The sequence below is a fragment of the Hydra viridissima genome, unplaced genomic scaffold (assembly GCF_058129835.1).
Source record: "Hydra viridissima isolate aposymbiotic clone 2 unplaced genomic scaffold, HvirCarnegie_v1 scaffold_81, whole genome shotgun sequence".
Taxonomy (NCBI): Eukaryota; Metazoa; Cnidaria; class Hydrozoa; order Anthoathecata; family Hydridae; genus Hydra; species Hydra viridissima.
In genome coordinates this window covers 29,112-53,912 of record NW_028324355.1, presented here as the reverse complement: position 1 = coordinate 53,912, position 24,801 = coordinate 29,112, and the positions used below count along the sequence as shown (strand labels likewise).

At 28.6% G+C, this 24,801-nt stretch overlaps 3 protein-coding genes across 3 annotated transcripts; 1 reads left to right on the top strand and 2 right to left on the bottom strand.

Moving 5' to 3' along the window:
- Positions 1-308: 308 nt before the first annotated feature.
- Positions 309-1,313, bottom strand: LOC149875973 (uncharacterized). The gene is made up of 2 exons (XM_090075945.1): positions 1,022-1,313; positions 309-909 (listed from the first exon to the last, which is right to left on the bottom strand). The coding sequence occupies exons 1-2, from the start codon at positions 1,197-1,199 to the stop codon at positions 338-340; spliced, it is 750 nt and encodes a 249-aa protein (XP_089932071.1). The 5' UTR covers positions 1,200-1,313; the 3' UTR covers positions 309-337.
- Positions 1,314-2,816: 1,503 nt separating this feature from the next.
- LOC149875972 (MOB kinase activator 3A-like) lies at positions 2,817-4,265 on the top strand. The gene is made up of 3 exons (XM_090075944.1): positions 2,817-2,984; positions 3,429-3,515; positions 3,968-4,265. The coding sequence occupies exons 1-3, from the start codon at positions 2,832-2,834 to the stop codon at positions 3,995-3,997; spliced, it is 270 nt and encodes an 89-aa protein (XP_089932070.1). The 5' UTR covers positions 2,817-2,831; the 3' UTR covers positions 3,998-4,265.
- Positions 4,266-4,675: 410 nt separating this feature from the next.
- On the bottom strand, positions 4,676-23,009 carry LOC145186485 (sodium/potassium-transporting ATPase subunit alpha). Its single transcript, XM_090075943.1, has 14 exons — positions 22,841-23,009; positions 22,251-22,358; positions 20,171-20,497; positions 17,244-17,429; positions 13,921-14,307; positions 12,922-13,229; positions 9,341-9,645; positions 7,641-7,835; positions 7,388-7,561; positions 7,108-7,296; positions 6,587-6,978; positions 6,219-6,484; positions 5,143-5,336; positions 4,676-5,031 (listed from the first exon to the last, which is right to left on the bottom strand). The coding sequence occupies exons 1-14, from the start codon at positions 22,871-22,873 to the stop codon at positions 5,003-5,005; spliced, it is 3,093 nt and encodes a 1,030-aa protein (XP_089932069.1). The 5' UTR covers positions 22,874-23,009; the 3' UTR covers positions 4,676-5,002.
- Positions 23,010-24,801: the final 1,792 nt, after the last annotated feature.

The following is a 24,801-nucleotide window of genomic DNA, read 5'->3' as shown; positions in this document are numbered from 1 at the left end:
TATACTCGTGATGCAAAAGCAGTGAGGGAATCATTTTGAGACTTCTTTAATTCTCCCCAAGGACAGGTTCCATGGCAATACGATATGGTTACTCATACTCAAAATACATTTGATCAAAGATGAAATTTCTCTTCCTTATATATATATATATATATATATATATATATATATATATATATATATATATATATATATATATATATATATATATATATATATATATATATAGTATTTTTAAGTATTTTATTGTTTACCTTAAATGTATATATTGAATGTAAAAATAACTAACATCTTCGTATATGAAATATATTTTATTTGAAAATTAAATTTTACATTTTCATTCATTGTCACTTTCCATTTCAAGGAGGATTTCCATAACTTTTATTTTTGCTAATTTGTTTTTCTTTTTTGAAAGATTATGAAAAGAGCTTACTAAGCTTTTACAGAATAACTCATCCAGATCATTTTCATTTATTTTCATCAGTTTATTTTGCTCCACATCATTCATTATCGCTTTTTCAAGAGCAACTTGTAATGGGTTAATTTTCATTTTTCTTTTCATATGATTTGGCAATGAGATAATCATCTGAGGTGATGTAATTGAATTTATAACTGTTTCATTTTCTACTAAAGTCAAATTATCTCTTGAACTTGATGCTCTAATAGAATTGTCTATATTTTCAAGTCCTCTGTGTTCAACTAAATGTTGTGTTGCAAAAATATCGCATTTTATGTTTGAACTAGTCGATTTTACCCCAATGACATCTTTCAAAAACATTAATTCTGTGAAGAATTGGCATGATGGTAATTGTTCTCCACCAGCTCCAGACATGATAGCCTTTTTTTGACGATTCAAGCATCTACGAAAATTTTCTCTCAATTTTGTCCATGCTGAAGTCAAAGTTTTTTCTATACACAAAAAAAAATAATAATAAAATAGGTTACGTTATGTAAAATAGGTTACGTTATTTTATTATTTAGACATTTTTGTTGAAATTTACTTGGCAAAATAAATAGCTGCCTTCTACTTTTAATAAAGTAGATATCTGCCTCCATGCTTCAACTTTTAAAGGTGTTTCCTTATATGCGCGAGTTCTTGTGTCCCATAAAAATGGAAATTTTCTCACTTCTATTAAATGAGCCTCCAAGTTTGTTGGAACATTTTGTATTCTTGAAAAATCCACATTTAATTCATTCATTATTAAATTGAATTTATAATAATCAATATCGTAAATCGGACAGTACACTTCAAAGTTTAATATTTTAACATTTTATTCGGGTATTTATACAATTTAAAATTAGCAGTAAAACTAACAAAGTTGCAACTGTGAGTAACTAAATATCTTAATGATTTCTATTTTGCTTCATAGTAGGAAAATAAAAATATACGCGTAAATAGCTTTAAGTAATTACATACATAATTATAGGAAAATAAATGTTTTTGACAAAATTACGAAATTAAGCTTTATGACAAAAATTACGAAAATGGAAAAATTCTTGGAAACTTTTACACTTCTTTATTTTTTTTTTTCGAAAATTCTAGCAAGGTGATTGGCTGCTCGTTTCGCTATTTGCTTATAAAAGTTGATTTGAGATTAACTTTTTCCCGAGACAGATATGATGGCAAAAACTAAGCTGCGGGAAAATCAAATTACAAACTGCGCATGCTCACGTGATTAATTTTCCCATCCCTTTCCCGTTCCCGTAGCTAAACGGATGAGTGGAAACTCACCTTTAAACATTGTTAAAATGTAGTGTTTTTTTGTCGCTAGCCGCCATCTTTAAAGCTATTATTTTACCAATAAATAGGCTCTGCTAGAAAAAGTCAGGCTGACCTCGATATCATTTTTTTTGGCTAAAATTCATATAAATACAATTTTAGAACTGGCTCGTTTTCCGGGCTAGCTCGGCGAACGGGCTAGCCCTTGTCATATAAACAGGCCCTAAGTTTAAGGAGAGAATTTTCGAATTGAATTTTACCTGTCTCTGACGTCAGCCGCAGGATTATAGAGAAAGAAATAAGAAAATCAGTAATGTTACGCACTATCTCTTTGGAAATCAAATATCCAATCAAATCAACGAAGTATATTAACTGTGATCAAATCTTACGACATATTTCTGGCTTCTTTTGAGGCTCTTTCAAGTTTTCTAAGAGTAAATCTTTCGTGGATGATGATTTCCAATGTAGTTTACGGGAGAAAAGTGAAATGGAACGTGAGGTAAAAAGAGATATTAATGGATTTCCATTACAAAAATTGAAAATTCTTAATTGAAAATACACAAAAATTTGTGTTAAAAACACTCAGTACATCTAAATTTTGTGGTATTTGAGTCTTGAATTGCTGTAATGCTTTTTTTTAAATTACAAAATTATTAAAAATTTTTTATTTTTCACATAATTTGCAGACATTAACACGGACTACGTTTAAATATGTGAGTTAATTATTGCATGATTATGTTAAGAAACGTAGTAACAGAAGTAGACAAGAAAATAAAAAATTGATGACCTTTAGTGATGATGAAATGGGGTTCCAGTAATGAGACATGCGCCATTTCATCGTATATTTTTATTTAGTAATATTTTTTGCCAGAATTCCATTAATTTAAGACAAAATTAATCGAATTTATATAATTTATTGAGCAATTAATTTTTTTACGAATGTATATAATGTATAAAGAAGTCTAAATACAATTTGAAATGATAATAAAGTATACACCTTTTCATCAAAACTTAAGGACATGTAAAACTCCTCCCCCCCCCCACCTCCCTTAACTTAATCTTTTTCAGTCTTCACAAATAATGAGTTTACAACTCGAGAGCCTTAAAGATAATGTTTAAAAATGCAGCAAAAATACTGTTTTGTTTAGATGATCCGTTCCCAAAAAATTTTGTAAACATTGTGAAAAACATATTCAAGAGGTTGTTTCGAGTCTTTGTGCATGTATATATTCATCACTTTGAAAAGATTGTCTCGTTAGGTGCAGTAAGTTACTTTGTTGTTTATACTTATTTTATAAAATCCACTGCTTGAAATATTAAGTGTATTTATAATCTTTATATTATCTCCTTTATCTTTTTCGTTGCTGCACTTGAAATAGCAAGCCATAAAAAATGTCTTTTTTTTGATCGTCAGAAAAAATGTCAGAAAGACTTCTATTTTCTTATTTTTTTACTCTTTAAGAAATATAAATAAATAGTAAAATTTAAACATGGGGAGTGAGAAAAACTAAAACTGATCTTTTGTGATATGAACTTTTATTATTTAACATATAATAACTGTTGGTAAAAACAAAGCATAAGAATTACTCAAGAAAAACGGTACACTTGAAGTCGAACGAAATCTCTTAATATTTGACAGTTAAGTTTCTTTTTTTATTTTAAACTAAAACATCTATAAATAGCTGTAAGGAAGTTTTATGACTTTCAGGAAGCTCACATCAACCAATGTTACAAACATTTCTATCATTTTATTACTGAATTTGATCTCATTGAAAAGCGTGAACTGAATCCTTTGGTAAGCAAGCACTTAGCATTTTTCTGTAAACTAGTTTTGTTATTTTTTGTTTAAAAGTAATTTTTCACATTTGAATTAACCTGTAAATTACTTTCTAATTTAACGAGGTTACATCATTAGTTGACATTTTTCATGTTTTCTGAAAAATATCAACCAACGATACAAATATTTTCGCGATTGAGGGTAAAAGGTACCGTATATACTCAAATTTTCGGAGAAATTGTCAAATTCTGAACATCCAGTGAAACTTTTCAAAATTTTGAAATAATGTTTGAAAAGTAGACTTAAAGTCCTTTTCAAAGATCCTTTCTAACGATATGTAATTTTCGCGACTCCCTAGCTTAATTACGAGACTGCACAAAAGGATGCGACCCACAAATTGAGAAACCCTGCTCCATTAGTACTTTTCTTAATCTCTTTAAACGTTTTTTTTTTTTCATTCAATACTATAGAAAGACATGACAATGCAGTTGTGTGGATGACTAAAATTCTGTTTATCGTCAGTCATTAGCTTGATTTCATTTTAAAAGATGTCTGGAGCGCCTCTTATACGTTGACCTAGAGCACGTAACGGCGAATATGAGGATCGTTATGCATAATTTATCATGTACGCATAATTTGTCTGTTCATGTTTTAAGATTTTTATTGACGTAATTATTTTAACTATTATAATTTGTAACTTGTTTCAATCATTGATAAAATAATATATTTCACTGAGAAGACCGTCGGTAATGTTTTTAATTCAGAGTAGAAAAGACATTCTACTTTTTTAAATAAAAATTTCGTTTTAAATTGTTCCCGCTGAAAGTTTGATTTTAGCTTGATTTGGTGAGGGTTTTAATATTCTTTTTAAGTGTTCGTGATTTTGTAAGATACTTCATCTTTTATACTCGATTTACGCAATTATTATTTTTTTTAATTCATTTTTGTTTAATATTTTTTAAATATCTTAAAAAGAATTTTGAGGATTTTTAATCGTTTATCAAAAACTGGTAAAATATTACACTAATAACTTGTCTCATTATTTTCTCTCGGTAAAATTCACTAAAGAGCGGAAATAAGAATTCTCATGAAAAATAAAATGCGTCACAAAACATTTTTTTGTTGGACTGGAAGTTAAACAATTATCAATATCTAAGTCGAAAAAAAGAGATCATCAATTTGTAACTTTAGTTTTTAACTTAATGAAATTTACCATAATAAATTAATAATAAATAAAATGCATTTCTATAATATAACAGTATTTCTATTTATATAAACTCGGTAAAAACAATGGTCCATTAAAACTATATTAAATTTTTTTTACTATAGCGACATATTTCAAAACAAAGCTCTAGTTTTCAACATTCAAAATAACTTTGAAATTGCTGCTTATTAATTAATACTAAAACTATTACATAATGTTAGAGTGGAGTGAGTCTTTAAATAATAAGCAAAATTATCCAGATAAAAATACACTTAAAGGTTCTGACAGTCAGAAAAGAATATCAATAATACGTTTCTTGTTCGACCCAGCCTAAAAATTGAACATTTCAAAAATTTCTAATATAAAAGCACAAATATATCAGGAATACGATAATTATATTGTTCAAAGTATAACAAAGTAAAAAACAAAAAAAAACTTCACCTCCAGGGTTTCGGCGCAAGAGATATCTTCTAATTTCATCATAAACAAAAATCAACAAACTGAAAGGGAGACCAGGTAGCCACCAAGTAAAGTTCATGGGACGAAGACGCAAGCCTATGTTTACTCCAGGAGTGTATTGAAGAAAGATCGCAAGAGCGGTCTCGAAGAATATTCCGAAGTTTAAGAACCAATTTCTGAATAAAGTTACAATAAGTTAAATACTCTTTGGTGCCTAATAGACGTCGCTCCCCCCCCCCCCCCCCGCTAATTAACTTTTTAAAAATTTTCCACCCAGGACATTCTTATTCCAACCCCCCCGGCTATTAAATTTTAGAAAAAATTCCATCCAAGACAAGACTATTTTTTATAAAAATTTTCTTTTTCACTACTTACTTACGCTGCGTAAATATCATTCATTCAAATAACTTTGTTTTAAAAAAAAGAACGTTCTATTTTCTTCTTTCTATCATTACGTCATTATTCATTAAGAAAGAAATTTTCTTCTTTCTATCGTCACGTCATATCATTTACAGTACTTATTTGCTTGTACGAAAAGAATTTTTAAAAGGACAGAAAGAAGCCAATATAGTAACGTAGAAAAAATGAAGCTTGGAAAAATTGTGGAAAAGTTCAAAGAAGAGTACGATGCCGAAGTGATAAAAAACAAAGGAAAGACGAAATACGATGCAAAAAGAAAACGACACGTGCCAATAAAACCGACAACTGGATATGTTGCAAAGTCTGTCCGATTCTTTTATACTGATTTGGTCGATGCAAAAGGTGACGACCCTGAATTCGTAAAAGCAGTTAAACTTGCATCCCGTTCATACAAAGACCTAGAGCGTTTGAAACGTCAAAAACATTATTTAGTTATTGCTTTAGGTATTTAAAAAAACTCGAAATTTTCCAACCCACCCCCCGCTTATTCCAGCCCCCCTGCTTATTAAGTTTTTGTGATATTTCCAAACCCCCCCCCCCCTTCTAATAGGCACCAAAGAGTACGTTGAATCAATAATAACTTAATACGGAGAATCAATAATTTGTTAGAAAAAAACCAATTCTAAAAATTAACTTACGACATTCCTTGATGGAACAACGAAAGTCTTCTGGTTTTACTTATGATCACATCTGCCCATTGCACAACTACAATAGTGGTAAAGAAAGCGGTCTGACAAGTCAATTCTAACTCCTTGCGCTGAAAATACGTCCACTCGCTGCCGAAAGAGTCTTCTAGATTGTTAATATTCATGTCATCCCATTTACTTCTAAGTCCGAACAAATAAGATGGTAAAAATCCATTTTCTGACAAAATGACGAAGTAAGTGAAGAATCCAGCAGCAGCCTTTAAGAAAAAAGACACATGTACTTATTACGCCTTACAATATTAGCTTATGTAATAATAAGAATACAATTCCTAGTTCAAAACGCGCAAAACTCCACCCACCTGTATCATACCTATCTGCCCATATGCTAAACTAATGAGTCTTTCATTAACGAGTTTGTCCCGCAATGGGTCACGTGGCTTACGTTTCATAATATCAGTTTCAGCTTTTTCATACGCCAAAGATATAGCGGGAACGAGATCTGTTCCAAGATCAATACACAAAATAGTGATAGTACCAAGAGGTAAAGGAATACCACAAAGTATGAACATTAGGAAAGGAGAAATTTCGGGAATGTTACTAGTAAGAGTATAAGCAATTGACTTCTTTAAATTGTCAAAAATCAGTCTGCCTTCCTCCACTCCAGTAACAATTGAAGCAAAGTTATCATCTAACAGAATCATGTCTGCAGCTTGCTTAGATACGTCGGAGCCAGCTATACCCATTGCAACTCCTTAAATGATAAAGCACTATTTATAATCTTTTAACTTATTTCTAGTAAAAGAGCTGCAGTTTTATTTTTAAAAATATCATAATAGAGGTTAGATTTTTAGATTATTAAGTCAAGCTTAAAGCTTTTTACCGATATCAGCTTTTTTTAAAGCAGGCGAATCGTTAACACCATCGCCAGTGACGGCAACAATGGCGCCTAACCGCTGACACCCTTCAACAATAATCAACTTTTGTTGGGGTGATGTGCGGGCAAACACTATCTCTGTATGATGCTTTAGGATCCTATCAAGTTCCTCCGACTCTATATCTTTTAATTGACCTAATTTAATAAGAGAATTTCAAAATAAATTAAAAAATTCTAAAACGAAGCATTTTTATTAAAAATGTGTAATTTCAACAATAAAACATACCACCATGGACAACACAGGCTTTAGCATCATGTTTATTGACTTCTTGTAAAGGTATGTTCAATCGTAGAGCTATGTCTTCTACAGTTTCATTCCCTTCTGAAATGATTCCAACACCTTTTGCAATTGCTTTAGCTGTAATTGGATGATCACCAGTCACCATGATTACTTTAATACCTACCGTTGCACACAAAGTGAATTAAAAATCAACTTTTCAAAATGAACATATCATGAGAACTAATTTTACTTAAATTACCAGCGCTCCTGCACTTGCTAACAGCATCAGGGACAGCAGCTCGAGGGGGGTCAATCATACTTAACAGACCAACAAAACATAATCCTTCCAATGGGAAATTCTGTTCCTCATCAGTCTTAAACTCAAAAGTTTTAGGATATTGCTCAATAGGTAAGTAATAATGGCAAAATCCTAAAACACGCTCACCAAGACCACCTATAAAACAATGAAAGTAATAAAAACACAAAAAGAAAAAGGAAAAACATAGTAATAACATCAGAAAACAGTTTGCTTAAATTTTCATTTAGATTCTAAAAAAGATTCCCTCTGTGAATGACAAAATGATATCAATTATATTATAAAATGTTTAAAAGCAAAGAACTACATATTTAAAAAAACAATTTTATCATCATAGTGTTTGATGGCTCATCCATAATTATTCAACTTTTCAATGTTTTACTTACAAATTAGAGGAAAGGAAAGAAAATCACTTGAAAATATGCTCTATTACTATCAATTATAATTACATGAAAAAAAAAAAAAAAAAAAAAAGTTTATATACTTAATTCATAAGTTCTTCTCATCTATTTAACTACATTTAGTGGCAGTAACTGTTTTACATGGTGGTATTTTACAGTTTTCCAATTTTTGAAAGTCTATTTTATACCACTCACTTTTACGTTTTAGCAATATATCTTTTTTATTGTTAGGTTTTAATTTTTTGACAATTCTATCTATATTTGTTCCATAAAAGTTTTAGTGAAAAAATTGGTTGATTGGGACGGCCTAGTCGATCTTTCAAATATGTATTTTCTAATTCACTTACAGCCAGATGTACTATTTTTATTATCTTTTATATTATTTGTAATTTCTGGGGCAGTTAATTTATTTTACAAGTGGTAGCAATTCTTCTGTCTTTAGTAGCAGGTGTAATTCATTGACATCCTGATTGTTTCTGATTAACTGCACTTCCAGTTTCTTACTTTTTATAATATTTCATACTTTTTTTTGGGAAATATCCCCTACTGAATATTTGTATTTTGCCAATCATGTTTCTACTGATAATTTGTGTTTTCTTACCATTTTTTATAAAAATATTTAAAATAAAAAACCAACTTTGAGAAATATAACAAACTTACAATTATTATCAAACTTTACTCCAGCAAAACTAAATCAAAACTAAACTTATTGAAACATAATACAAAGGGATACAATAATGTTTATGTTTCTTAGCGTCTGTAATCTTAACATAAAGGTTGTTGTTGATAACAATGAGATGTATGTTTTTTTTTTTAAAAGTATGTTGATGTAGAGAAATGGTAAACACTCACAAGATATTGTTAAATTTACTTATTATTATTATTATTTTTTAAGCATTTTCAGCATTTTTTTAAAATTATCTATTAGTAATTTTATCACCATGATTTACAAATGTTGCAAAAATAAATATGAAATAAATAGAAAATTAAAGAAATTCTTTTAAAATTTTTTATTAGTAACTTTATCAGTAACTAAAGGACAGCATCAGACTAGCAGGTAACAAAGTTAAATGTTAGGACTTAGTTAAACTTAGTTTTTAGTTGAATAAAAACAACTATGAAATTTATTAAAAGGGACTTAGAAATATATATTCTAAAAATAACATGGCATCAATCATTTTAACAAAGATTCCCTTAAAAAAAATTAAAGAAAAAACTTTATAAAAAAATTACAAAACTTACCTAACTCCATATAAGCTTTATTGTAATTCTCCTTAATATCGTCATCAAGTGGTTGCTCTGCTCCATTCACAAGAATAGTGGAACATCTTTCTAAGATTTTTTCAGGTGCTCCTTTCATAACAAGGAGGTAACATGAGTTATTGCCATCTTCATGTTCATGAACAGATACTTGATACTTGTTGGTTGAGTTAAATGGAATCTCTGCCACTTTTTTATATTTCGCTCTAATATCCATAACATTTCCAACTGACAGCTCTATAAACTTTAAGATGGCAGTCTCTGAAGCATCTCCATTGCACTCTTTCCTATATACCAAATTAATAGTTTTAATTTTTTTTTTAAAAAAAAGAGTTCCAAAAGAATCAAAAACTAAAAAATAGAACACCATGTCTCTAATGATTTTGAATTTAAATCTTTACTTTAAATAAGATGAAGAAGAAGAAGAAGAAGAAGAAGAGAGAGAAAAAAAAAAGGAAATACAAAGTAGTTAAATAATATGAAGTTCTGCCTTGAAAATAAATAACTTCAGGGACAGGACATTTGGATGCTAGAACTTGCAAGCCTAAACCTAACCCATAAACCTAAATTGAAAAAAAAAAAAAAAAAAAAAAAAAGAAAAAGGGCTGAGCGCTTGGGAACTTGGTGGCTACTTTTCCTTTGATCAACTAAGTTATTAGAAATCTAGTTTAGCATCAATATTCTTGCACTTCAAAAATGACTAAAGTATTTTGCAAAAATCTGGGTTTGATTTGTTTTCAAAAAGAGTTGTTTCCTGAGTATTTGTATGGAAGGAAAAAAACATGGTTTGAAATTTACCAGCTTAATAACTTTGACATTTTTCAGCAAAGGTCTGCAAGTGCTACCATAAACCATTCCCTTACAGAAGCTTTTCCTAAAACACCAATACTAACAGCTTATTGTAAGATCTATTCCAAAAAATAAGCAATCAGGATAAGAAAATGTTTAAAGGATAAGCTTATACCGAACAGAAAACATTCTTAAAATCATATTTTAACAAGAGGTAAATAAACTTTGTTGAATTTTGTTTTTTATTCTTTTGAGGTTTTAAACTAGAGCAATGAAATAGTAGTAATATAGTAATACATATCGATAGGTTTGCAGTATATATGACATCAAGAATTAGTAGTGGATATTAGAGTGATTCTAAAAAATGCCCCTCAGAATATCTTTTGAAAGTTTATGCTCCTATTGTTAAATGTTGTTCCTTACTAAATAATAACTAATTTCTTAAAAAAATGATAGTTTCTTATAGTTAGAATACAAAAAATATTTTTATACTATACCAAGCCAAATATATTTTAATCTTTGTCACAAAATTTCAATAAAATGTTTCATTTAATGTACTTAATATTATAATTTTAAAATAAAGCTTGCATTTTTTTCGAGTTTTTAGCTGCAATCAGGATAAGCTTTATGTTTGGAAACCAGTTATAAAAGAAATTGATATTGATCCTCATCTCAAGTTAATTTTTGGTCTAGCTCTTAAACCAGAGCTAATTCTCTCTCACCAATTCTGTTTGTCACACAAAGAATCTTGTAATCTTGAATGGAAGAATTTTAAAAGTTTCTTGTAATCCAAGTAACTTTTAGAATTATTCCATTTTTTTGCATCAACATTAAAGAATTGTTTTATATCAAAAACATAAAATCATTTGATTTTATTTCTGTTTGCAAAATTATTAAGTTGCAGGGGCTGGAACTTGTTTAGGTCTTTTTTGATTTCACTATACAAACTTTGAAAGAAGAGTTATGGATCATTGCATCTTCTTACACTATATTTCTGTATGTTATCAAACAACCATAGATCCACTAACTTATTTGACAAATAATATAAATATTACAACATCTTCTTTACTTTGGCTTTTGTGATATTTGGTTCATTGTATTATATCAAGTCATTTATATCATTTGAACAGTAACAGAAATTTTCATAACTAAAGCCTATAATAGCTAGCCTTTTTATTACAGATGAGTTTAAACCATGCATAAAACTCATCACTCTAGTGGTTAATATTTAGAATTCTATATCAATGTCAATCAAAAGTGTTTTAAAGATAAGACAAACATTGATAAATATTTGTGAAAATCAAGGCCAAGATGAAGGCAATTTGTCATTCCATCCACATATGACTTTAATCTGTTTGTATTGATGGAATGTATTGCTTAAATTTCAGAACTACTTTCTTCTGACAACACAACAACCATGTGTCATGAGTGCCTCATATGCTGTTTTTTCCTTGATTGAGTTTGACAAATTGTTTTTGTATGAGATTAAGGCTCAACTCTTCAAGAGGTGTTTCCCAAATTCCAATGGAAAAGTTGTTCTTTATATGGATAACATGCTTTACCCATACTGCCATTGAACTGGTCTGGATGTCTTGAGTGATAATTCTGATGATATATACAAAAGATTGGTGTATAACCATGAAGTACACCAATTATGGTTTAATGTTAAATCAATACAAGGTATTTGGATAATTTAAGGCCTTAATTCCTCTAACACTAATTTATGTTTTGCATTATTTTGGTTATTTTTAGGTAAATTGTTCTTTTAGTTAAAATTTTTTTTTTTTGTGAAAACTTAATTGCTCTGCTTGTTGGAGAAGATGATTACATGATAACTAAAGTTGTTAAGCTTCTCCAAAAAAAAAATAAGAAAAAAAAGCTAACAAATCCTGCGATTCAGTTAATGAGATATTCACAAAGCTTTGCCAAAAACTGTCAAGCATAATTGTCAAAATCTGATCCAACAGTCATAGCAAAAACATGAAGCTCAATTTTCATTTCTGGCAGATAGCTTAGTGTAAAATTGTTCTCAATGTGCCTTTTCAGCAGAAGGAAAGATTTCATTCTAGAGGATAAATTTTCAACCAGAAAACATTGACAAACTGTTGAATATAAAGCAAAACTATGAAGATTAATGGAAATCAGTATCAAGTGACATAAGAGATCAGCCAGTACCTTCCATTGGATTGATTGTCATTACTAAACCTCATCTGGCCACATCCACCTAGAACATCTTAAATATTGCTTGTTTAGCTCTTTTCATTTCTTTTTTTCATTTAATACTAAATATATCTCAAAAACTTCAAAAAAATTATAGTCGAACATTTAAAGACTTTCAGAAAAAAATAATTTTGAAAAATGTATAATTTACTAAGCATTAGTGCTGCTAAGGTGAAAAATGTTTCAGAATGATTTGGTTAGGTAAAGTTTTTACTAGATTTACTTATCTTAGTCAAACTTTTTGAAAGGTTATTGTAAAGAACCATTTAATCTCATTCAAAAACTTAATCTCATTTGGAATAAAATAATTGTTAAGTATCACAGTCTTAGTTAGAAATTGGTAAAAAGTATTGCTAAAGTATCATTTGATTTCATTTTGAACCGGAAAAAGTATTGTTTAGTTAGTTTTAGTAAGCATCACCTAGTCTCATTTTTCAAATAGGGAGAAAATTATTTGTAAAGTATTGTCATTTCAAAGTTTTTTTAAATACTTTAGATACTTAATTACAGTGCTTATATTAATTTGTATAACTAAAAAATGTTTTTACATGTACCTCAGGATAGCAACATCATTTTGGTTAGGTTTGAATTCAGCTCGATTACATAATGCCCCAATTTTTGCAAGTGCTTTCCATGTTGAAGAACCTTTATCATGAGCTATTCCTGACTGATCTTCTGTTGTGTCAGCTTCAATTATCATTTTATCGAACCACATGTGTGCAACAGTCATGCGATTTTGAGTTAATGTACCAGTTTTATCAGAACAGATAACTGATGTACTTCCAAGTGTTTCAACTGCCTCTAAATGTTTTACTAGGCAATTCTTTTTTGCCATTTTTTTTGCAGTCAATGTCAAGCACACCTGGAAGTAAAATTTAGATAAATTTGAATGAAACTAAAACAGAGTGAAGACAAAACTTTGTAGCAAAATACAATTTTGTAATATCTAACACAATTAGGAAAGTTTAACATTAAAATTTTGTTATCTTTAAGCTTAATAAAATTTTCATGAAAAATGTAGTTCATATTTTTGATGAAAATTTTACTAAGTTTAAAGATAACAAAAATTTTTTTAGTAAATATTTTTTTTTTAACCATTTGTACCAGTAACTTAACCATTTTAACCAGTAAATATATTTTTTAAACCATTTGTAAATGAAGGAAAAAAAAAAAGAAATGTATTACCTCTAATAATATTTTGCTCAACTTACCTTCCTTGAGCAATTGTTTGTATAAAACTGATTTATTCTTTTACTTTAATACTGATGCAAATACTTTATTTCATGACAACTAAATTACTATTAATACATGAGATAATTGTTTACTTATTATTTATCATTTTGATAAAAGTTTTCTCATGGCTTTTATGAAATATTAAAACTCTCTGAAAATGTCAACTCTCTGAAAAATGCTTAAATTATCAATCAGGGGACAGAATATTTTAAAGTAAATAAAAATTAAAAAAAGTTAATCAACAGAATGATTGTTTACACTTTTTTTAAAAAAAAAACAACACTTTTTTAAAAAAAAAAAATTCAAAAAGTTTAGTTTACCGTAACAGTTGCAAGTAAGCCTTCTGGTACATTGGCAACAATTATACCAATAAGAAAGATGATAGCCTCTAGCCAATGATAGCCCATTGCAAGAGAAATGATCAAGAAACTTACACCAAGAAAAACTGCAACACCAGTCACAATATGAATAAAGTGTTCAATTTCTAAAGCAATAGGAGTTTTACCACTTCCCAACCCTGAGGCAAGATTAGCAATTCGACCCATAACAGTATTATCACCAATTCTAACAACTACTCCAGTTGCAGTACCTTCAACAGCATTAGTGGAAAAAAAAGCAAGGTTCTTTGTTTCAATAGGATTCTCAGATGTGCAATCAACACTGCGAGCTTGGGGTTCTGATTCTCCAGTAAGTGAAGAGTTGTCTACCTAAAAAAAAAGGATGAGAGTTGGTTTTCTTTTAGTACAAAAAAAATCAGTTTTTTATATTTTAAGTGTCAAAAATTTACTAAAGTACAAAAGAAGCTGGAAGGGTAATGTGGATTCATGAGGTAATTGATTAATTACTATTTTTGTCTGAATCTAATTTTTGGATGAAAAATGTAATGTCTGTAGCTTTTTCTTTAATAAAATACCCAACTACATTTTAGAATGCAGACCATTTTTTTTTGTTCGAAATGGAGAATAACATAAAAATGTTAACTTAAATTTTTTTTTGCTAGTTTTAAACTTCAAGAGAAATCTGTGTAAAATGGTGGACAGAAACTGAAAGGTTTTTTTTGTAGAACATAATTTTTGACAGCACAACCCTTTCATGCTCCAATTATTTTCCATAACTAAAAAAAATCCAAACTTTGTTTTTTTTTAACCTTATTTATGACAATATGACATATGAAAAAAAAAAATTAGGAAAAAATTATGTGAAGATGTCATTTGAATTTGTTGTTATAGAACAACACTTACCGCCAATGGGTATTTTTAATAAACAAACATTTTTGAGTTTTAGCAATCTTAATTCTACACTACATTTGTTAAAACAGTAATAAAATTAAAATAACAAAACAGTCAAAGAGGGATGTTAACAACAGTCAAAGAGGGATCCTGACAAACAACAAAAAATAACTGGTAGTGGATTAAAACATTTAAAACTATTGGTTGACTCCATGAAACTCATTAAAAAAATTTCATTATTTTAAAAAACACAGGCTTTATCTACCAGTTCATACATTAAATATATGTAAAACCATTTCCACACTGCCTACAACGACTTTGTTTGTGTAATGTACATGATTAAGAAATTTATTTACTGAAGTCATTTTATTATTTATACTTTCATCATCAGAACTTTCATCTACACTAAACTCTGATTTTGAGCAAGTAAAATCACTGTACATGTACAAATCCTTTTCTATATTTGTATTTTCAAGATCACTATTATTATTATCACTATCAACATCACTATCGTCAAAATCTATGACAAAAGCTTCCTCGGAAACTAACTTTGTTATAACTTTATGTGAGTGTTTAGAAGAATAAAAAATTTTTAAAAGTGCCATTATTTCTTTTACTTTAAGTTCTGAAAATAAATAAATTGCATCAAATTACACACACTCACATACACACACATATATAATATATACTTATGTGTGTATATAAACATGTACTAAGTACACCCAGTAAATAACATAGCATAGTACTCAACATAACCATAAGTAACATATAATCACACTCACAGTAATACATATTATATTTACTAAAAGATAAAAATAAGAATAATGATATTATAAATGATAATAATTATAACAATATTTTAATCTTTAAACTTGTTTTAACAATTAAATGATAAAAAAAATATTTTGATTAAAAAATCTTATCACATAAATAAGAACAGTAATATGTTAAACTAACATTAAATATTTTTTTCAAAACAAGATTAGAATTATAAATCCTTTAAATTAGTAGTATTCGCTGTCTGTTCCTAGTACCGACTTCACCCATAAAAAATCATCTACAAATGTCAGTGGTACTCTGAAATAGTAGACTTTTTCTACAGCCCTTTTCAACTTTCTTTATAAAATAATATTGTTTTCAATCAGTTAGGATGCACTATTTGCATTGGGGAAGCTTAGTTTAATTTGTTGTTATACAACAACCCAGCGCATGAAAGGGTTAAGTTCTTATCTGTTATTCAGCCCATAGAATATGCTAAAACTTTAAAAAGGTCCATTGAGGCAAAGTATAAGTAAAAGATTTTACAGAGATTTACTTAGAATTTGAAAAAAAATTCCTTTAAAGTTGAATTATGTATTAGGTTTATCCAAAAGTATTCATAAAATCAGCAATCAAAATTTGGTCTAACCTCACCTGAATGCAGGTAAAAACAGAATGACAGAATATTATTGGTTCATGACTTGTTTTTTAAGTCAACTTACTATTTTTAAATGGGAAAATTAGTTTTATGTTATATAAAAAACATAAGTTGAAGTGCTTTCTCCACATAATATTTTCATATTTTTAAATTTAAAGGAACATTGTAAACAGCTAGAAATCTATTACACCAAAATATATGGTAGAGGTATGTTCTTTTTTGTCAAATTTAGCTTCTATTATTAACATAAGGACTTGTCAAATCAGAATATATCTGAATATTTACCAAAATATAATCTATATATTAAATTGAATATGCAAATAAAGTGGCTATATTTTTTGTAGTTTTTGATTTTTAGATTTTGCATATTTCTGTTAGATTTATGGTGAACTGACGTTTGTTAAACAGAAAAAGAAATTTATACTACTTAAAAAGAAAGCATATGAACTTTATTTTGGATTCAAAGTATGTGATAAGAATAGAACTGGGGCAACTCCTGTATGCTATATGTCTACCACAAGTAAACTCAGAAAATGCATGTATTGCATGTTCCAAATGAATGTCAAATATCATCATATTTGACCTTCATTTGGAATATCATTGAATGAATTTTATATCTATGATGCCATTTGTCTTGTGTCCCATAGTAAAATCTAAAAATTTATAGACAAATTTTGACAAGTATTAGAGGACATTAGAGGCTGTAGAAGATAAAATCAAGTTTTCTGATGGATGTCTTGCATTCTGCCATTGATGATGAAATGTCATATTTAAAGGCCTGTGTAAAGATGAGGGTAGGTAATTTTGAAAAAACATTTTATAGCAACTATGAAAAATCACTAGCAATTTTTTACTATAATCAAAAACTTTAGAAGGTATATATGGCAGGGCTAGGACATAACACTTATCTCATCTTGTAGATCAAAAAAATATTTTGAATACAAAAATTAAGAAATAGAGTTGATATAGTATAGAGCTGAGTAAAACCTTGACTTACTTTTAATCCCTTGCATTCAACAATACGAATATCAGCTGGAATTCGATCTCCAAACTTTACAAAAACAATATCTCCTACAACACACTGCTCTGCATTAATAGTAATTTTCTGTTTATCACGCAATACAATGGCTTCCTGTGGTATCATTTTTTTAAAACTTTCCATGATTTTTGAACTCTTGGATTCCTAAATAAATTTAATAAAGTAAATATTTTTTAATTCAAAATCTTTTGTAAATAAGTAAAAATGTGTTTATATTACACATGCATAAAAAAGATTTTCTTAAATAAGATAAGTTAAAATAATTTTTAACAATTAATAAAAACATTTTGTAAAAGATGTCTTTGTATGGAAAAATACTATTAAATTTGAGATTGTAATAGTTTGGTATGGCAAACATATTTTGTAATAATTTAATCCGAAAGAACAGAATTTTCACTTAAAATTCCTCTAAAGAAATTTTAAACTCAAAATAATTCAAAATGCAAACTTTTAGTGGAGGGTCCACCCCTCTTTTAAACTCAGAGCCACATACAGAAAGACAGATTATTCAAGAAATTTAATTTCAAAACAATAGTATACCAAATGATAATTTTAGCATTTAGCTTTTTAGAAAACGTTCTCAGTATATAGAAAAGCATCTCAGGTGAACTTTTATGGCAATAAACCTGCAGAGAAAAAAATTTGACTTCTCTTAGACATTTCAACTAAGGAAAATGTAAATAAGCTACAGAAGTAGACACTACTGAAAAGTTTGACAGACTGATACAAGTTCCTGCTCCCTGTAGTGATAAAAGAAGTGACAATTAAACAGGAAATGTGTTCTATAACTTAGCCAAGCCCTTAATGGTTTATTCTAGAGTTAAATCTTTTAAATGGAAACGTTTATTTGAGTAGATTATACTGGATAATAGAGTATTAAATACTATCACAGATAGTTCCACTTAAATTTTGTAATGTGAGTCATGATAAACCTTATGAAATAAATAAACATGATGTTATTAGGGGAAAAAAAAAACTGATGAGAAAGCTTTAACTTTAGGGTGATCAACTTTGGACTGCTGGATAAATTATATTATTTAATTATAGAGTATAAACTTCGTTTAGGGTATTGAATATCAGAAAGATTCAAGCAAAAACTAACAAAGAAAAAATTCCTATTCAACAAAAACTAAACAAAATATCTAATAAAAAACAAATTGAGGGAAAAGCTGTATCTAGCTGTAGCCACACCTGAACAAGATTTTGATAATAAAAAAACATGAAACACAGCCATGAGGGCTTTTGAGACAACAGGTATTTACTCAAGCTACTGGTGCTAAAAATGGATATAATTCTCAGTCAGAAATTTTTGAAAGCAGCATGAAGACAATTATTTTCTGCAAATTGAGTTACATTGTGAAATTTTGGATTTGTTTTTCAATAATGATTAGTTGCTTGTTCAATAAAAATTATTGTTCTAATATAATTTTTCTGAGTTCAAAGCATTCAAATTTAAGAAAATTCAAATTTGGAAAAGACCAATTAAAGAATGATAGTTTCTGTAAGCAGAAAGGTCCATTCCTGACATTTCTTACAAAATTTTAATAATATTTTTAGAACTCTTATAACTTTTTCTCTTAAAAGTTTTATACACATTAATTTAGAAACAATAGCATGGGTCTGTGCCTGTAGAATAGTAGTTAGCGGTTAAAGAGATTTACTTACCGTGATTGGATTCCTCAACAAAAAAATAGTATATGCTGAAAATTTCAATGTTCAATCTATAAAAGCAAATGAGTTAAAGATAATTTAGTTTAAGCCAATTGTTCACTTCTAAACTATGTTTCACATGGTTCTTGCATAAAAAGACAAATATGATGCATGATAGCTTTAAATCATTTACTATATGTTACTATGGAGAAGAGATTGTGGAAGAGGTTTCTTTGGCTAACATGAAATAACTTCTATTATAGAATATTTTTTATTCCATGTTTAAGCCTGATGAAATAAATATAGAATACTAGAAGATTTACCAACAAAAAGAAGGCCACATATATACCAACATACCAAAAAGAAGGCCAAATATACCAAAGAAAAGGCCACAGTAAAGAGAGGATTAACAAGATTACGGACAGAAATTAATTTTTATGCATCTATAAGTTGAGCTCATAATTATTAATGATAGAGGTGTAGGTGAACCATAAACAACTCATAATATCACTGCAGAGATCATAAGTTAATTATAATCTGGAGAGAACTTGACATAACAAATTTTCCTTCTTATCACGAAGTGATAAGAGATCTGTTTATTTGCTTCTGAGGCTTCCCATTTTGCTATGGCAAGGAAGCATCTCATATGCACCATGAATCATAAGATGAATTTTATATCTATGATGCCATTTTTAATTAATATGACTTGGTTTGTTTCTATCCTGTGTATCTAGAGATGACAAAATATTTTAAGCTTGCATTTTTGAATAAAATTAATTAAGAGTTCATTAAAAGTGTTCTGATTGCCACAAGTTTTTTTGGAGTGTTTTTAGGCTATTTAGTGATATAGAGATAACCTAAATATAGTAACAAAACTAAATTCTGAAAAAAGTTGTAATTCAGTCCACCTATTGGACATGTACCTATAGAACTATTTAACTTATTGAACTGATTTAAAAACCAATCAAGATGATAAAATACATGCAGATGAACTAGGATAAGGCTGAAAATAAAATAACTAGTGTCAGTTTCTCTGGAAAATATTCAGTGAAAACTAATATTTAAAATTCTTTAAAAAACAGAGATAAAAATCTATTTGATTTTTATTTTTACTTTAAGAAATTACAGTAGAAGAAAATTTTGAGCTCTATAAACTTAAGAACAGAGCAATATTTTTTTAAATTTATAAAATAAATTTTAAAGAATTTAATGTAAAAACCTATAAATGTCTTTACCTGATAATAGGAAAAACAACCAGTAATAATGACTACAACTGCCAAAACAACACCTAAATACAGTTCATCATTGCTAGGATCTTTTTCTTTTAATGAGCGAATACCATAAGCAAAAAAACAAAGAATAGACCCTGCCCACAAAAGCAATGAAAAACCTCCAAACATTTGCTTGCAAAACTTAACCCACTCTGGAGTTTGCTTAGGAGGGGTAAGGGCATTAGGACCATCTCGCTCTAAATTACGAGCAGCAATATGAGATGATAATCCATCATCTATGCTAGTTTCATATTTTGATAGCAAATCTTCAAGGGTCATGCTATGCTCTGTCTATGAAAGAAATTAAACAGTATTTTATACATTAAAAAAAAAAAAAAAATCAGATTTGATTGTACCTTATTGTAATTTTGATGGTAGTAAGACTGATGGAAAAATTCAGACTCATAGGTACACTGCTAGGTCCTCCAACTTGGATTAAAAGTAAACCCATATATCAAAAGCTAATTTTTCTCAAAACAGTTTTTAACATATAATAACAACTTCTGTGTATTGCTGATGACACTGTGTGTTAAGCATGTTTATCTTGAATATATACAGTTTTAGCTTGAAGTTTTAGAAAAATGTCAAAATGAGAAGTGTTCCTTGTAGGAGGAAGAGATGTTAGCTAATATTAAACTTCCATCTGGTAGTTGTATTTTAAAGTACTACCATTACAGGTTTCTCATAAAGAACACACAAAATTCAATTGTCTCAGTGATGTGAGTTCTTGTTCCCTAGACAATAAAGTTCAAGCAAGCTGTACCAAAGTGGATACTTCAACAAAAAGTATTTTTGTGTTCTTAACCAAGTGAAAAAGATTAGGTTGAAAACAGGGATTCTTTTTCTCATCAAAAGTCAAGCAATTTGGTAACTTTTTTTTTTAATTCAAAGGTAATGACAAAACCTACAGGTCAGGACATAAAAAAACTGAGAGTGACTGTTATCATAACCTGTCCAGTATGTTCAACCTATTTGCATTTTTCCTGTTGACAGTAGTGAAGCAAGCACAAAAACAAAAACAATTCAAGAAATCCTTGAAGAATAGGAAATATTTGATGTGATTGAATTTCTGTTATTTGATACAACTCCCATAAACACTGGATGATTAAATGGTGTTTGTATGCAAATAGAGAAGTACAGGGGAAAAGCTATGGGACAATTAGCTTGCAAACATATGTATGAGCTTTATATCAAGATATGAAACATTATTTATCTTTGTTGATATCTTATGCAATAGGCAAATTAAAATCTAAAAATATTAAAAACAAGTGTTGACAAACATTTCCTAAAATTTTCAGCTTTTATGCAATACTTTTACTAGAACGACAAAAATCTTAGGTCCAACTGAGTTACTATTTAAGAAATTGTTTCTGTGCAACATATGCCCTTCCTCAGGGGCATATGTTGCACAGACCTTAAGAAAAATAGAGAAGAGCCTTTTTTTTTGTTAATCAAGGTAAATAGTATTTTTTTGTCAATCAAAGTAAAAATTACAAAACTTTGAACCCAATAAAATACTTATTTTATTGAATTATCAAAAAAGATAAATATTAAAATTGCTTTTATTTTTAATTTACACAATTTATAATTTGCTGTAAGTTTTTAAAGAAATAAGAAATTTCTGCTAACTAATGTAATTTGTAAACAATAATTAAGAAACCATTTTGAGAAAAATTAGCTTTTATTATATGGATTTTCTTTACGTCCAAAGTGGAAAGATATAAAAAAAACCTATTGTAACCATGGTATTTTTGCAAAACTTTGACTTTTTCAGGTTTTAAATTACCAAAAAATCTTATTTCATAAAAAAAAAAAAAAATTGAAATTTTAAACCCAAAGTGCAAGGCTTAGCAGCACACCTATGAAACTGAAATTTTCCAGGGGTCCTACTAAAATCTATATTCACAAAAAAGTAATGTTTTTTGACAGAATTATATATATATATATATATATATATATATATATATATATATATATATATATATATATATATATATATATATATATATATATATATATATATTTATATATAAATTTAACTAACCATCTCAAGTTCTTTTTTAAGATCTTCCATTTCAGCTTTGTTCTTACTCTTTTTACTGGGTTTTTTTCGTGCACATTTCTTTGTAGCAATAGAATAGCTGTCTGCATTCTTTTTAAAAAAAAAAAACAAATATAATTAAAAAAAAAAAATTTAAAAATAGTTACAATCTTGAAATGTATTTTTAAATTAAAACAACAACAATTTAACAAAACTAGTGATTCAGATTTATTGTTTTAATTCAAAAATGTAAACATTTTCAGTAATTCTAATTTAAATGTTATTTTGTTGACGAACTTATCTGTTTAAGAAAACTCAGACAGATCTAATTCGTTTATTTAGAGTAATCTCGACTTTTCAAAGACAAAACATAAATAAAGACCTTTATCAAAATATTAGCGGATATTTAATTCATCATCTATTAGAACTATTTTCTATCAATTAAAAACTATTAAAACTGCTAAATGCATCAATTTTATTTTATTAAATTATTTTAAAACAAAATCTCAACAATTGATAATACGTATTAAGCAAATTAAATCTGTTAAGTTACTAATACACTATTTTGTAAAAAACATAAAATAGCTGCTTACTGCTTTTGATTCTAATTCCCCTGGATCCGCCATATTTAGAAATATTCTTTTCAAATTCTTTTTAAAAAGTATAGAGCTCTTTTGAGTTTCCAAACGAAAAATTCTTCTACAACTCTTCAACTTTACCGAACAATGCAAAGCGCCTCAGAAAACTTTTTCAAATTCACGCACCATATATAGTTCACAAACTACCATATAAAGCTTGTATTTTGAAATGCCTTCTGGGAGCCGCATTTTTTTGCGTGTTTTTGGTTGCTTTTATATTCTTTTTCTTTTCCACAGTTGTAAGCTGAAGTGGTTTTCATGAAGAATTTGATTTGTTAATTTTCAAGCACTTTCTTTTTTCTTTTGTTTTTAAAAGGGAAAATCAAAAATCATTTGTTATTTATTATCAATTATTCATGATTCGAGAAAAACTTTTGAGTCAATAAGCATTATTATTTAATCTGCGAGTTTAGAGATTTCGCTCCGCTAGAGATTTTACACCTCTAGAACTTTCACTCTGCTAGAAGGGTTACTTATTCTCTTTCGTTCCAAAATGTTTAAGGCAATTTTTTAAATATTTACAATACCTTTTTTTGTATTGACTTCATGGTTAGTTTGTATATATTTGGTCTAAATTAGCATTTATTGATTATAAAGTTTGACCTAAATAGGCATTTATTGAGAAATTTCACAATCAGTAAGTATTTTTATCGGAGGAAAAGTGAACATGCTAATTGCTCACACTTCTGCACATATTCTCTTTAAAATTTTGGCTTGGTAGCAATGAAAAAAATCATATATATTTACATTATTGTCTTGGACGGACATGTCACACATGTTTACTTGCAATGTTGCAAGTATTTGTATCGACAATAACATCTATATATATATATAATAATTACATATAGCTTAAAAAAGCAATCACCATCTTGCCCAGCTTCATCATCCTCATTCTAACCTCCATCATCACCTAACATCAATCAGCATCAATCTCCAACGATTCGCCAACCTCAAAGTTTAACAAAAATACTAGTGACTCTTGCTATAACGTATCAAATGTTACAACTTTTCACAGAAGACTTGAGAGCAATTTGAAAAATCTTTTACAAAACAACCGTGTTGGTACACACACAAAAAAAAACAAGAGTCAATATTTCGAGAGTAGAAGGCCTGATCCAGTGATGATGATAATACCGATTATGTATATTTAAATATTTCTAAGATTTTTTTTTTTTTTTTTTTTCATTTACATTTGATTTTATCGAAGATGTATATTTTTTACTTATATTTACAAGCTATTTATAATAAAAAGATAAAATATTAAGTCCAAATTAAGATTATTTACGGTGATGCGCACGCTATCATTAAATGGTTATTATTGTGGAGACGTTCGTAAATTTGGTACATTCTTGTTTTTATGATAGCAAGCACTCACCACAAAAAAATTGCAGGTTTGTGTTGAAATTGCTTCTGAACATTCTTCCCATCTTTGACGGATTCCAATCCATCGAATATTTAACTTTCAAGTTCGAGAGAACATTGTTTGATATCATAGTTTGATATGTTTGATCATATAAACTCTTTCGTACCAACTTTAACTTATACGTTTCTGACATGCCCAACTCTACCCAAATGCACTTCTATTACTCTTCTAATTTGCCAATTTCCGCTGGGCTATCTGGAAAAATTTCTTTTACAATGTCACATTTTTAATCTCTAACTGTTCACGATTCCACTTATACCGTAGTGAAAGCGAGGGAAGTCACTCTTGTATCCACTGTTTCAAAAAATATCGAGCCAACTTTTGCACTTGACCCCAACATTTCCTGGGATAGTAATCTTTAGTATCAAAGGAATCAGGAGCCCACTGTTATCATGGGATCCGATACTGCCAATCTAGCTAAACCGAGAATGCAACCTATCTGGGGTGACAGTGTACACATCCCAGCCTTACCTGGTGCAAAATTTGAAATCTT

Bases quoted from the DNA above. Each gene is read 5' to 3' on its own strand.
- LOC149875973 (XM_090075945.1), bottom strand. From the start codon at position 1,199: ATGAATGAATTAAATGTGGATTTTTCAAGAATACAAAATGTTCCAACA. The intron at 910-1,021 runs GCAGCTATTTAT...TTTTGTGTATAG, and splicing joins TACTTTATTAAAAGTAGAAG to AAAAAACTTTGACTTCAGCA.
- LOC149875972 (XM_090075944.1), top strand. From the start codon at position 2,832: ATGTTTAAAAATGCAGCAAAAATACTGTTTTGTTTAGATGATCCGTTC. The intron at 2,985-3,428 runs GTAAGTTACTTT...TATGACTTTCAG, and splicing joins AGATTGTCTCGTTAGGTGCA to GAAGCTCACATCAACCAATG. The intron at 3,516-3,967 runs GTAAGCAAGCAC...TCAATACTATAG, and splicing joins AGCGTGAACTGAATCCTTTG to AAAGACATGACAATGCAGTT.
- LOC145186485 (XM_090075943.1), bottom strand. From the start codon at position 22,873: ATGGCGGATCCAGGGGAATTAGAATCAAAAGCA. The intron at 20,498-22,250 runs GTTAGTTAAATT...TTTCTTTCATAG, and splicing joins TTAAAAAAGAACTTGAGATG to ACAGAGCATAGCATGACCCT. The intron at 13,230-13,920 runs GTAAACTAAACT...TTTTACTTCCAG, and splicing joins GCTTACTTGCAACTGTTACG to GTGTGCTTGACATTGACTGC.